Source organism: Alligator sinensis, unplaced genomic scaffold (genome assembly GCF_000455745.1).
Source record: "Alligator sinensis unplaced genomic scaffold, ASM45574v1 scaffold607_1, whole genome shotgun sequence".
Taxonomy (NCBI): Eukaryota; Metazoa; Chordata; order Crocodylia; family Alligatoridae; genus Alligator; species Alligator sinensis.
The window spans coordinates 984475-998734 of NW_005841935.1; the positions used below are offsets into that span (position 1 = coordinate 984475).

At 46.4% G+C, this 14260-nt stretch overlaps 1 protein-coding gene across 1 annotated transcript in view; it reads right to left on the reverse strand.

Annotated features, from left to right (window-relative positions):
- Window positions 1-9991: 9991 nt before the first annotated feature.
- The window catches only part of NCBP1 (nuclear cap binding protein subunit 1), a 54940-nt gene continuing 50671 nt past the window's right edge, over window positions 9992-14260 (reverse strand). The window contains 2 exon segments of the mRNA XM_025199089.1: window positions 9992-10819; window positions 13894-14007. Of these exon segments, the coding sequence (XP_025054874.1) occupies window positions 10706-10819; window positions 13894-14007 (228 nt within the window). The 3' untranslated portion in view covers window positions 9992-10705.

The following is a 14260-nucleotide window of genomic DNA, read 5'->3' on the forward strand; positions in this document are numbered from 1 at the left end:
CCAGAGGAGCTGGATCTGCAAGCAGACAAATGCGCTATGGGTGCTGTGAGGTCACTCAGAGCATGAAGCTCCTCCTGCCTCTCCCAACACTTTCTGTAGAGGGACAGGTTGTCCGGGTCTGTGCCCAGGTGCCTTTCCAGCTCCAGCACTTGCCTCTCAAGCTGCTCCTTGGCTGTCCCTGCTCTGCTGGGTGTGCCCCATATGTAGTTGCCCCATATAGGCAGTCATATGCCCTCCCTACATCCCACCATCTCCAAGCCAAAGGGAAGGCTGGCCATTGCTCGTTTCTCAGCACACGACTCAGCACAGAGCTTAGTTCAGCAGAGCAATGATAAAATGCAGTGAGACACAATGCACACACACAAGTTAACAGAGCAAGTGTGAGCAGGCAGGGTTACTCAGCATTTCCAGACCGACACCCTCATGTGCCCCGAACTCAGCACAGGAACAGAGTATGTCTGAGCCAGGCTGGGTCAATCAGCATTTACAGGCTGACACTCTCCTATGCCCTGGCTCAGCACTTCCCAATCACTTGTCCCAATTGTCCTGGTAGTAACTCCCTTGATGAGCAAACCCCACAGGATTTTTGGGCTTTACAGGGATCTTTGGCTTAGGTAAAAGAAGCATTGCAGCAGAGCAAATGGGGAGGTTGAGGAGAAGGAAGAGTAAATGAGGTTCAGAGAGAGTCTGGCAACCAGCTTGACTGTAAAAGTTATTTTATTGTCTGGTATATGAAACTTATAACAACACTAGTAGTAATAGCCATACAAGGAGAGACAAACAAGCAAACAAAGCAGTTACAATATTACAGTTTCAATCTGGTATTTGGAGAAATCTAGCTCAAGTTTGATCAGCAAAAGTCAGGTTTAGAAAGCTGTGCCTGGAGTGAGAGTTGGGGTCTCACCACTCAGTGAAGCTTGAACCAGTCGAGGTGTTGTTGGAGCTGGCAGAAGGGCAGAGCCCTCAGCACAGTCAGTGGAGGGATCCAGGCAGAGGAGGAGTGGAACTGGTGCAGCTTTTGGATCCAAGCACCAGGACAGACACTTGAGCTTGGGTAGGGGTTTTAGTCAGAGAACTGACAATGACTCAAGGGAGAACACTAGGTTTGTTTATGAGTAAACGATGGCTCATATGCTGGATAATAGGAAGTGACCACTCCTGGCTATGGGTGGCATTACTCTGAGGGGGCTCAATGTAGATAGGAAGATTCAGTGTTTTGGGTACCAATAAAGGAGTCATCACTAGAATTGGTGTGATAATGCTGAGCTGGGTGTGTGCAGACCTGGGTTGATTACCATTTGGAGCAGAGATCCCCCATCATGCAGTGCTCCCCTGCTTCTCTGGTCCCAGAGTTCAGTGCAGTCCTTGCCTTGGAATCTGTTCTCCACCCTGAACGCTAATGGAGGTGCCTCCCTTTCCCATCTCTGATGCAAATGGGACTAGGGGAGTTGCCTTAATCCTGCCACCTGTATCCAGAGGTGTTTAGGTGCATCGCTCACTGCATCTTCATTGTCTTTTGTAAGTCCTTCTTTTGATCAGTTCTGGTTCAGGCAAAGGTGGAGGGAAGTGGGGGTGGTGGGCAAGAGTCCTTCGTGAGTCAGACAGGCTGGGTACTGTGCCAGGGTTCCCCAGGAACACAGAGGTCACCGATAACAACAGGCTTGGGAGAGTCCAAAGAAGAGCCACCTGTATGATCAGTCTTGCATGGCAAGCCATACGAGGAAAGGCTGAGGGATCTGGGACTCTTCAGCCTGAAGAAAAAAAGGCCGAGAGGGGACCTGGTAGCAGCTTATTACTACACTAGGGGAGTACACCAGGGGCTCAGTGAGCAACTGCTCACCAGGGCACCCGAGGGGGAAAACTCAGTAATGGCCACAAACTCCTGGAAGATTAATTCAGGTTCAACATTAGGAAAAACCTTTTCACAATCAGGATGTCCAGACTGTGGAATAAGCTCCCTCCAGAGGTGGTGTAATCACCCACCCTGGAAATCTTCAAGAGGAAACTAGGCAGTCACCTTGCTGGGGTCACCTGACCCCCGTTATCTTTCATGCTTGGCGCAGGGGGCCAGACCTGATGATCTTCCAAAGTCCCTTCCGGCCTTACAATCTATGAATGCTAGCCATTAGCCTACAGCCCAGCTCCAGCAAGCTGAATATTAATTAGCTACCACTAAGAAAAACCACAGACAGATTCCTTATTTAAAAAGATCTCAGCTTCTTGCCATGCTTCTCCTCTTCCCTCTCCCTTTCTGGAAGGGACAAAGTAATACCAGGCCTGGTTGTGCTGTCAAAAATAAGTGAGCAAAGAGTTTTAAGGCCCTTGCAGATCACACATGGAAGCTAAGTCAAGTAAAATATTTTTTAAAAAGATCAATTTAATAATGAGGGTGAACATACCAAAGTAATATAATAGGATTTACCTACATGGTTGTCTGCATAGTGATTTGTTTTCTTATGGAATCATTAGAATCTGATTGGTTTCCGCAATTATCCAATATATGACAAAGTGATAAAAAAGTAATTGTTCTATTACGTTTTGGGCTTGGGACCCTTTGCCAATGAATCTAAATCAGATTAATAGTAATGCATGCAACAAACCAGGGATGAAGCCAACCTGTGCAGGCTGAGGCCTGGCCTACCCAAGCACCAGCAACAACAGGAAAATATAATTGTTTAAATTAAAATGAAGAAAACAGCCTAATTCTATGAACAAAATTAAAGACCTTTAATTGAAAGCATTTAAGTATAAAATAAATCCAGGTTGTTTTTAAATCCTACATTAGAAGCTGATTTTATAAGTTATAACAACCTATAAAATTCCCATGTTTTCATTGTGTATAGCACCTGGCACAATGAGTACCTTGTCAATAACTGTAAAAATATATTTTGTGTGTGCTTAACTTTACAAATATGACTAATTCCAGACTCAGCACATATGTAAGTATTTTCAAGCATAGTAGATGGGTTCTGCAGGAAATGGAATTAATACCACACAACTTAACTGTATCCAACTAAATCCTCAACTGTATTAGTTCTCCCAGTCAATTTATGAGTGAAAAAAAGAAACAAAAAACCCTCACCAAATGTGAATAAATCATAAATTTGAAGTGACATTCCTCAACATCAACAAAAAGGAGGATACATGTTATACATCAATTGTTAATTGCATATTATTCACTCAGCATTTCTGCTGGTTTGTGTGGTGTTTCAACAACATAGAACTGTTGGGTTGGGTTTTTTTTAATAAATAGAATACTTTTTTTTCCCCAGAAAGATCACATTGCTCTGCTTCAACACCCTGGTTTGCAGCATATGAGGTTTTAAAATCTGGAATAATAATAAACTATGTTCAAAAGCTTGGCAATTAGATATATGAGTTCTAGCAAACTACCACTTGTCCTTACAGTGGTGGGACATTGACAGTGCCCACCTCCCCCTGCTTTGCCTTTGGCAAGTTAGGGTGCTTTGACGTTCTCAACCATTGTGCCTCATGCAAGTGGGTGGTTTGCGGTTTTTAATAGGTTAGCCCAGGGATTGGCAACCTGGATCCAGGCTGAGGACAAGGCTTTGGTGGTGGTGGTAGGACTGGGGGGACTTCAGCTGTGGGCATAAGCAGTGGGAGAAAATATTTTTGGGGGGCTGGGTGGTGCGGGAAGTGCCTGCCTGACCCCCGCCCCTCCCTCCCACAGGGCCATTGTGGGGGCTGTGAGGTGCTGGTGCTGTATGCACAGCGGCTGCAGAGCTGGGTGCAGTGCTGCAGCAGCAGGGCATGGCAGTGGTGCTGTTGCCAGCCATCGCGAAACTAGTTTGGGCCCCATTAAGCCCCAGCTTTCCACTGCCTATGGCTGGGGGTGCTCTCCCCTGAAGAAGGGTGTTTGTGCCTGAAAGCTTGCAAAGAACAATTTTTCCAATTATTTAATTGGTCTAATAAACGATATCACATTTACCCAAAGAAACGCCCCAAGGGATGACAAGATCGAATGATCACAAACTCCTCTGTGACCATTTCAGGCTGGACATAAGGAAGAACTTCTTCACTGTCCAAGCCCCCAAGGTTTGGAATAGACGGCCACCGGAAGTGGTTCAAGCACCTACCTTGAACGCCTTCAAGAGACATTTGGATGTCTATCCTGCTGGGATCCTATGAACCCAGCTGACTTCCTGCCCCTGGGGCAGGGGGCTGGACTCGATGATCCTCCGAGGTCCCTTCCAGCCCTAATGTCTATGAAATCCATGAAAACCTTTTCTCCCCATAATGGCACAGGGCTGAGTGGCAGCAGGGTCCTAGTGCCTGCCCACCTGTGACCTGGGTGGGTCATTCCAGCCAGCAGCTAGAAACAGTTGCTCAGACAAAACACTTATCTAGGGTGGTTTAAGATGCAGACAATCCTACCATGAGCAGGGAATGGACTACCGAGGCCCCTTCAAGCCATATTTGCCATGATTCTGTAAGACCTCAAAAGAAATAGAGAAGCACACCTGAACATTCATTTTATTTATGCCTTAAAATGCGGCCCTCAGAACTTGAAATGTAATAGAGTACATTATACATATACACCTGAATTTCTTCTATAGTCTTCTGGAGAGTATTGGACCTTACCCCATGTTTTGAAGCGTTGTTGGTAAGATTCACAACAATGCAAATTTGTAGAAAATTGGTTCACGTGTTAAACACAGATATTTAAAAATCAACAAAATCAACTTTTTTGGAATTAATGTTTAGGTTAATGTGGTTCAGAGCATATTGGATTACCTCACTTTGGAAATTACCAAAGATTGAGGGAATCGCAAAACACAAGACTGTCTCAGGCCATGAAAATTCAAGATGTTCATAAATACAAAAATGCTGATTTTTTTTAACATCAAACTTGTGTTATGTCTCTCTGACAGCAGATAAAAACTTTTCAAGTTTTGATGATCCATGGTTCTTCAATACTACGCTGGGCCACAAGTGAAAGTTTGGAAAACATCATCAGAACAACTCCAAACCTTTATGCCGCACAGTAAGGAGGAACCAAATGCATGAGGTAATTAGGAACATCTCTTCCATCAGAGAAGTCCTCCAGGTGAGGGCCTCCAATCACCCTGACATCTGCTGGGAGGCAATACAGCAGTGCACAGGCAATCCAGGATGTTTCTGGAAAGTGCTGGGGACAACCTCCTGGTGCAAGTGTAGGAGAAGCCAACTAGGGGCCATGCTCTTTTTGATCTGTGCTAACAAACAGGGAAGACTTGGTGGGGAATGTAGAAGTGGATGGCAACTAGGGCAGCAGTGACCATAAGAGTTCAGGATCCTCAGGAAAGGAAGGAAGGATGGAGAGCAGCAGAGTAAGGACCTTGGACTTCAGAAAAGCAGGCTTCGACTCACTCATGAAAGCGATGGGCAGGATCCCCTGGGAGGCTAGTCTCAGGAGGAAAGGAGCCCAGTAGAGCTGGTTGTATTTTAAAGAAGCCTTACTGAGGGTACAGAAACAAACCATCCTGATGCATAGGAAGACTAGCAAGTATGGCAGAAGACCAGCTTGGCTTAGCAGGGAACTCTTCAGTGAGCTAAAACACCAAAAGGAAGCTTACAAGAAGTGGCAGTTTGGACAAACAACTAGGGAGGAGTGTATAAGAGTATTTCTTCGCCACGTAGGGATGAAATCAAGAAGGCCAACATGCAATTGGAGCTGCAGTTAGCAAAAGATGTGAAGGGTAAGAAGGGTTTCTACAAGCATGTCAACAACAAGAGGAAAATTAGGGAAAGTGTGAGCCCCTTACTGAATGGGGAGAGGCAACCTAGTGACAGATGACATGGAAAAGGCTGAAGTACTCAATGCCTTTTTTTTTCCTCAGCCTTCACAGGCAACGGCAGCTCCCAGACTATCACACATGGCAGCACAGTTTGGGGAGGAGGTGAGCAGCCAACAGTGGTGAAAGAACAGGTTAGGGCCTATTCAGGAAAGCTGGGTGTGTACAAGGTCCATACAGCCAGACATGATGCACCCGAGGGTGCTGAGGGAGTTGACTGATGTGATCACAAAACTGCTGGCCATGATCTTTGAAAACTTGTGGCAATCAGGAGAGGTCTCAAATGGCTGAACAAAGGCAAATATAGTGTCCATCTTTAAGAAAAGGAAGAAGGAAGATCTGGGGAAATGTTCAGCCTCAACTCAGTCCCTAGAAGTCATGGAGCAGGTCCTCAAGGAATCCTTTTTCAAGCACTTGAAGAAGGTGACTAGGAAGTCAGCATGAATTCACCAAGGGCAAATCATGCTCGACTGACCTAACTGCCTGCTATGCTGAGACGACTGCCTCCGCGGATGCAGGGAGAGCAGCGGATGTTGTATACGTTGACTTCAGCAAGGCTTTTCATAGAGTATCCCACAATATTCTTGGAAGCAAGCTAAGGAAGTATGCGTTTGATAAAGGGACTGGAAAGTGGATAGAAAACTGGCTGGATCATTGGGCTTAAAGGGTAGTAAATCACTGGTTCGATGTCTAGTTGGCAGCCAGTATCAAGTGGGGTGCCCCAGGGGTTGGTTCTGGGGCTGGTTTTGTTCAATATCTTCATCAAAGACTTGGAAGATGCGATAAAGCATACCTTCAGGAAGTTTGCAGGTCACACCAAACTGGGGGGAGTAATAGATATGCTGGAGGGTAGGGTGAGGATTCAGAGACCTAGAGAAATTGGAGGATTGAACCAAAAGAAATCTCATGAGGTTCAATAAGGACAAGTGCAAAGTCCTGCACTTAGGACAGAACAATCTCATGCACTAGTATGGGCTGGGGAACGACTGCCTAAGCAGCAGCTCTGCAGAAAAAGACTTGGGGGTTACAGTGGACAATATGCTAAACATTAGCCAAAAGCATGCCTTTGTTGAGAAGGCTAATGACATATTGGGCTGCGTTAGTAGGCGTGTTTGTTGCCAGCAGATCAAGGGAAGTGATTATTCTTCTCTATTTGGCACTGGTGAGGCCACATCTGCAGTACTGTGTCCAGTTTTAGGTCCCCCACTACAGAAAGAATGTGGACAAGTTGGAGAGTCCAGTGGAGGAAAACAACAATGGTTAGGGTGCTAGAGCACGCGACTTCTGAGGAGAGGCTGAGGGAGCTGGGCTTTAGTCTGGAAAAGAGAAGGCTGAGAGCAACCTTCAGCTACCTGAAGGGGGTTCCAAAGAGGATGGAGCTGCTGTTCTCAGTGGTGGCAGATGACAGAACAAAAATAAATGATCTCAAGTTGCAGCCAGCAGTTTAGGTTAGATAGTAGGGAAAACTCTCTCATGAGGAAGGTAGTAAAACACTGGAACAGGTTACCCAGAGAGGTTGTGGAATTTCCATCCTTGGAGATCCTTAAGACCTGGCTAGACAACGCTTTGGCTGGGACCATCTAGTTGGGGATGATTCTGCTTTGAGCAGGGGGTAGGGCTAGATGACCTCCTGAGGCACCTTCCAATCCTCATTTTCTATGATTCTCTCAGAATGGAAAGACATGGGCTGGAGGAATGGTGCTAGGTTGCTTTGGGGGGCAGATGCAGTCCATTTACCTCATCCAGCTGCACAGGGCTGAGTCTGGTCCAGCCTGGGCCCCAACCAGCTGTGCAGCACCGGATCCTGTTTGTGGGTCCCGTTCGGCCATGTGGGGCTTAGCAATTTGGCACCAGAATGGAGGCAGTGTTAATTGCCACTGCTTCCCCCCACTACATTTCCAGACCTGTGAGGAGCTCCACGGGCCAGATGACATGGCTCTGGAGGCTGGATCTGGTCTATAGCCAAGGGTTGAGCACACCTGCACTACAGTGATATTTTATAATCAACAAATAGGGCAGCACACAGTCCTCTTTATGCAGTGGTTTGCTGACAGCAAGCAGCTTTTGCCACCAAATACACCTGTTAACAATATACCTTCCAGGCCTCCAGCACACCACAGCAGAAGATGCACAGGCTGCTGCTGAAGATTCATGTCCCTACATCCCAATTCTCCAGTTGTGACTGTGCACTGAGGCTGTCTGAAATCCAACTGTTTGTATCAGATGACAACAGGAAGGTCACTCTCTGGGCTCCCAATGGTGTCTGCCTTATTCCATGGGCAGGAGTCCAGCGTGCTTTCCCTCCCATACTTTTCATTGTATGGGTGCTCCACAAGAAATGACAGGATGCAATTACGATGTTCCTGCTGGTCCCCTGGCTGAGATAATTTTGACATCAGTGATGAATTCTTATACCAATGAGGGACTCCAGGGCTCTGCCTGTGGTCCTGGACCTTCTGACACAGGACAGAAATTGCTTCATCCAGATCTGCACCTCACAGCCTGGGGGCTAGATAGCTCTTGGAGAACATCCTGCCAGTGCAAGACATCCTCATTCACAGCAGAATGAATTCAACTAGATGCATTTATCTGGATAAAAGGTCCAGATTCTCAATAGGGTGCCAGGAGAGAAACCTCTCCAGTAGAACTTCTCTCATTTTGACTATACTGGAATATCTACTTAAACACATGGACTTGTCCATAAGCTTGGTCAAAGTCCACCTAGCTGCTGTCTTGGCTCACCATCCTCCAGTTGAGGATTCCTGTAGTTCTGAAATTCCTCAAAGGGCTATCCAGGTCCTTGCTTTGGGACTTCAGATTTGCTTTTCAGGTCTCCAAGATCACCCTTTCTCCACATTTCTTTGAAAATGTTTTTTTCTTGTGGCTATTACCCAGCAAAAGGGGGAGTGGGGGGGGCTGAGCATTAGGGCTGTGTGAAGCTTTGGTAGCTGATTCAATTCCAAGGAGATTTGGCCTGATTCAGTGGCCAAATCCCTGAATCTGAACTGAATCAGAAGTCTCTGTACAGGCAGGCACTAGGTAGTGCTGGCGGGAACAGCTGGGGGAGCAGCTGGATGAGTCCCAGCTTGAGTTGGCAGCCCTGAGAGAAGCCAAGCCTTGTCCGGCTGCCCCCCTGCTGGGGCAAAGCATGCAGTGCTGGCAGCCCTGCGAGAAGCTGTGGGGGCTGGGGGGAACGACCGGGAGGTGGGGGGAACGACCAGGGGCTTTCCCCCAGCTCCCAGTTTGATTCCACAGCTCCCGGTTTGATCCCCCAGCTCCCAATCATTCCTGCCAGCCCCCACGGCTTCTCCTGGGGCTGCCAGCATTGCCTGCCTTGCCCTGGCAGGGGGGCAGCCAGGGGAGCAGCCGGACGAGCTGCGCCTTGAGCTGGCAGCCCCAGGAGAAGCTGCAGGGGCTAGGGGGAATGATTGGGGAGCTGGGAGGAAACCTCTGTTTGTTCCCCCAGCTCCCGGCTCAATTCCCCCAGCTCCCCAATCATTCCCCCCAGCCTCCATGGCAGCACTGCCTGCCTTGCCCTGGTCGGGGGCAGCTGGGGAAGCAGCCTGACGAGCCGCAGCTTCTCCCGGGGCTGCCGGCTCAAGCCGGGGCTTGTCTGGCTGCTCCCACTGGCACTGCCTGCCTGTACAGTCTATGGCCAAATAAGATTCGGTGCTGAACACCTTCAGATTTGGCCAAATTGAATAGGGACAGTGATTTGAATCACCAAATCGAATCACTGTCCTTCCGAATTGCTGAATTCGAATCCGAAGTTAATACTTTCCACTTCACACAGGCCTATTAAGCATCCCCCTGTGGTGAATTTCCCATATATTACCTTCTATTGAGAAAGGAAACGTACAGCATCACCAGCTATCTGTAGTTTTAAGGCAAGTTCATATTCAGCTGGCCAGAATATTGCCACTGGAAGAGTAGTTGGGTTGACAAAGACTATACCAGGGGGGCAGCCAGGCAAGGCTTGGCTTCTCTCCTTGCTGCCTGCAATACTGAAGCAGAAACTGCCTAAATTTGGAATGCATTTCAGGTGATGAATCTCTTGTGTCGATACTTCCTCTTTGAAAAATAAGTATCTGCAGTACAATCTACCAAGCTGAAGTGGCATCAAGAGCTTATAACTATTGTTTCAACTTACTGTTGAGGCCTGAGGACTGTTTTTCACAAGTCATCAATCAAATACAATATTTTCCTAAGTTTATTACAAAATCCTTTGCAGTTAGTTCTATAGACAGCACAAACGTTTGCAGCTACAGCAATAAGACACCAGACAAAGTTTAAAAAACATATTTCAATTGTATTTCAATCACGTTCGTTCAAACCATGAAAAGCTATTCATTTTGGTAATCTAGATCCATAAGCTCTAGACTACTCTGTAAGTGTGACTGCATTTCACATGTCCAAAGTTAGGATATCCAAAGTTATGATAATTTCTGTCTGGCTACTGAGAATTTATCAAATTGCTCACTGAAAACTTGCATTTGTTACATTCACTAAACATCCTATCACCTGTTTCACATTACTGTAATTAGGGAATTAAATTTGCTTGGAAGGTCAGGCAGAGGTAACCAAATCTATAATTTTTTGGCTTTTTTATATAAATGGGAGAAAAACAAAAAACAAATACTATAATGAAGTCAACGGACCAAAATTAAAAAGGACAAAATTAAAAAAGTTCATACATTATTCCACACCAATCCCCTACCAACCATAACTAATAAGGCCTAGGATGCTAAAATAGTTGCCATTTGTTATAGTATGGTATCAGTTATATAGGAGAGCATGTTAAACCATCTTGAAATAAAAAGGTTGTCTCTTTCCCGAGTCGTGTTCCCATTTTTAAAAAATATTAAATCAATTTAAGTCCACCAGCTAAGACTCTGCATTGTGAAAATATTTCAAGCTTGCAAAGCACAGAATTGCTGAAATACAGCCAATATGTGATGGTCCAGTTCAGCTGTAAACAGAAGGTTCTCCAGGGTCACCATGTACTGCTGAATAATCTGGTGATGCTGCAGAAAGACAGGACACTTTCGTTATACTCATTGGTCTTTGTATACAAAAACCATTCAGAGAAAAAAAACCCCACAGATTTCTTATATACAAGGATTAAACATTTTGGCTAAAATTATGTGTAACCCACAGCAGTTACAGAACACAAGAGCTGCATTTGTTATATACCTAGCTTTACCAAGTACAGTACTCCCCATACGTAAGAACTTCTGACAAAGGTAACTGCATAGTAGGGGTCCAAGATGTACCAGAAAAGCCAGAGGAGTTTGTTTTCATGGAAAACTTTTCTTGAACATGGACAAGACTAATCCATATAAAGCATTACATACCAAAACCTCTACAACAGCCCCTGTTGGTTTTCATACCAAGAATATTTCCAGTGTCCAGGTCTGTCAGTCTCAGCCAATCACCTACATTTAATTTTAACCTTAGTTAGCAGATTTAAAATCTCAAGTTCAGAGGTACCGACTTTAATAGGGGTCTAAGTATCAATTGGCAAGAATCTTAAACATCTTCTCTCATGATTGTAGCTATCAACAATACAGGGTTTTACAACTATCATTTTTGTTTCTTTATCCTTGTACACAAGAGTACAGCAGTGGTTGTCAACTGTGTTCAACTCAAGGTTCCCCACAGAAAGTGCTAGCTCTTAGCTTCCACATATTTCTTTAACTATGGAAAAATAACAGAGTAAATTTTGTTGTAAAGAACTCAAAATGACCTCAACAAGCCAGAATGTTTTTGATATTATGCTGAAGTCTCTGAGTTAATCTTATGAGTCATGTGTAGGTATGTGCACACCTAACAGAGGTAATATTGCGTAGCACCCTTAAAAAGGATCTTACAGTACCCCAGAGTGCTGTGGCACCTTGGTTGAGAACAATGCCTTAAAAGGATCTCAAAGTATTTTTACAATCAAGTTATAATATAGGGGTCGGAAAAGTTTTTGGTCATAGTGCCACAAGCATCCCAACCTCCACCCCCATCTTGGCTTGGCGTGCCAGAGGCCGGGGAGCCACAAGGGGCCTGATCCTCATTGCTGGTGATGGTTGCATGTGTGCCTCCAGGCAAAAAGCGGGGGAGGGGACATGGTGTGCTGCCCTTGCCCCTTCGCCTCTGGAGCTGCAGAGCCTGGCATAGCTGTTTGCAGCCTGCCCACCACAGCTGACCAGAGCCTGGGCTGGCTGTGGCAGAAAGCCAGGAGGTGGACAGCAGGGAACAGCGCTGCCCCAAGCCCCTTCTTGGCTGTGCACCCGGAGACATGCAGCAAGCCACCACAGCTGTGGAGCTGGTGCCAGGGAGCGGAGCCCTATGCAGCGGTTTGCAGTCTCCCAGCTGCAGCCAGCCTGGACTCTGGGCAGCTTCTCCCTGCCACGGAGCCCAGGTTGCTTGTAGCAGGGCTTGCAGCCTCCTGCTGCAAGCAGCTTGAGCTCTGTGGCTGGTGGCAGCTGCCCAGAGCCCAGGCTGGCTGTGGTGGCATGCCAAGGAAAATGGTCTTGTGTACCATGCTCGGGCATGCGTTCTGGGGCTTGCTGATCACTGTTATAATATATACCCTGACTGTAATGGAATATTTGTTCAAACCCATGCACTTGTCTGCTAGCTTTGTTAAAGTATCTAACTGCTACTTCAGCCAACCATCCTCCTGTTGAGGGTTATTATATATATTCTCACCCTGTGAGAATATAGCAATAGAATGACACATGGTAAAGCTAGGGCTGTAACAGTGATTCAGGCTTGATCTACACCAGAAGTAACATACACACAGCCTAGGGCCCAGATCTGGCTCATGGAGCCGTATGACTCAGCCTGTAGGTCTCTGGACTGACCCTACAGGCCAGCCCCAGCCCCAGCCCCACTCACTGCATGCAGTACATGGACACCCTGGTGCTGTGGTACAGGGCATCAGTCTAGGGCATGCACCGTATGTAGCACTCCACTGAACCAGCCTTGTGTGCTGGTTCTGGTCCAGACTGGGGTGTGCTGGAGGCAGAGCATGAAGCTGGTTTGGTGGGGCACCATATGCAATGTGTGTGGCCAGCCCAACCCTGCAACCCGCATGCAGCACATGCCAGTTCTGAGGCTGTGCACACAGCATTACAGGCTGGCACTGAAAGTATGCAGCCTGTAATGCACAGACTGGATCTGGTGCTGCATATGGTAGAGGGGGCTGGCACAGGTGCGCATTGCATGCAGGACCTCGCCAGACCAGTCCTGCATGCTGCACAGGGGATCAGTCCCGGTCCAGCAACCTTCATCCTGCTCATGGGGCCAGATCAATTTGACAGCCCAGATCTACACCACTTAGTTTTGCCAGGAGAACTTGGGTTCTGCCAGGAAAATCATCAGCGAATCCATACACTTGGCTCTTCTGTGGCAGTAGATACAGACACTGTGTCTGTGGCAGATACAGACACCCATGCCTTCTGCCACCTGCTACACTTCCTTTAACAGCCATGCCTAGCCAGGCTGCACTTCACACCTTACCAGGACAGCTGGTAAGCTGGAACCACGCAGTTTTGGTAGGAGCTGTGCAAAGCTGGCAGAAGTTGTGCATGTGCTTTGGTCATTTCTCCTCTTATGGCTGCTATCTGCTACCAGAATATCTGGTGGCAGGAGCAGCTAAGCGTAGACATGGCCCAGTCGTCACTGGTTGGCAGTCACAAAAACAATCAGTATTAACTAGCCATAACAGCATATGCAATCCAGTTAAAAAGGAAAAGCTAGAATGTATTGGTTAATTTGTACTAAAACTGACACACAAATATCACCTTATATTATTTATGTATTTTTATTTTTGACCCTGACTGCCTGCAGCCAAAAGTCCTGTTATCACCTTTGGCTCTTTGTGGGAGATGTTAAGTGGATGAGCTTGGGAACTGCTGTCCAAATGTCACAGGACTAGGACTAGGGGATATACCTCTAACCTTCCAAGTTAACCACCAGACCCCTTAATGTGTTTTAATTCAAGAAGGCTGACAGGGCTGGGAGAATGCAATCAGTTCTGAGAAGTCACCCACAGCTTTTTCTAGTGGCCATCTAGGATTTCTCTAAATGATTTAACAAAACCAACCTGCAAGAAGATCTGCTGCAGCCTCTCTATACAGCTCTTGTACCAGGGCGTAACTACATCAATCCCACCAGTTTCGCATCGCACCAAATGCTCAGTTAACAACATAATGAAACGCTACAAAAAAAGAACAATATTAATGAAATACTAGTTAAGTATGTCTTGTCAAGCAAAAGAAAGTTACATTGGACAAATATTAACACTTCATGCAAACACAAGATAACCCACTGGATGGTATTCATTACCTTTGTATTAGTCTCATAAAACATATTACCTCCATTCAGACAAGTTTCCAAACAAACAAGGACTCTTTTGCTTAAAGCTAGGCAAGTCTTGTCTAAGATAATCTGTTAAATTGTTTGCAGGAGTG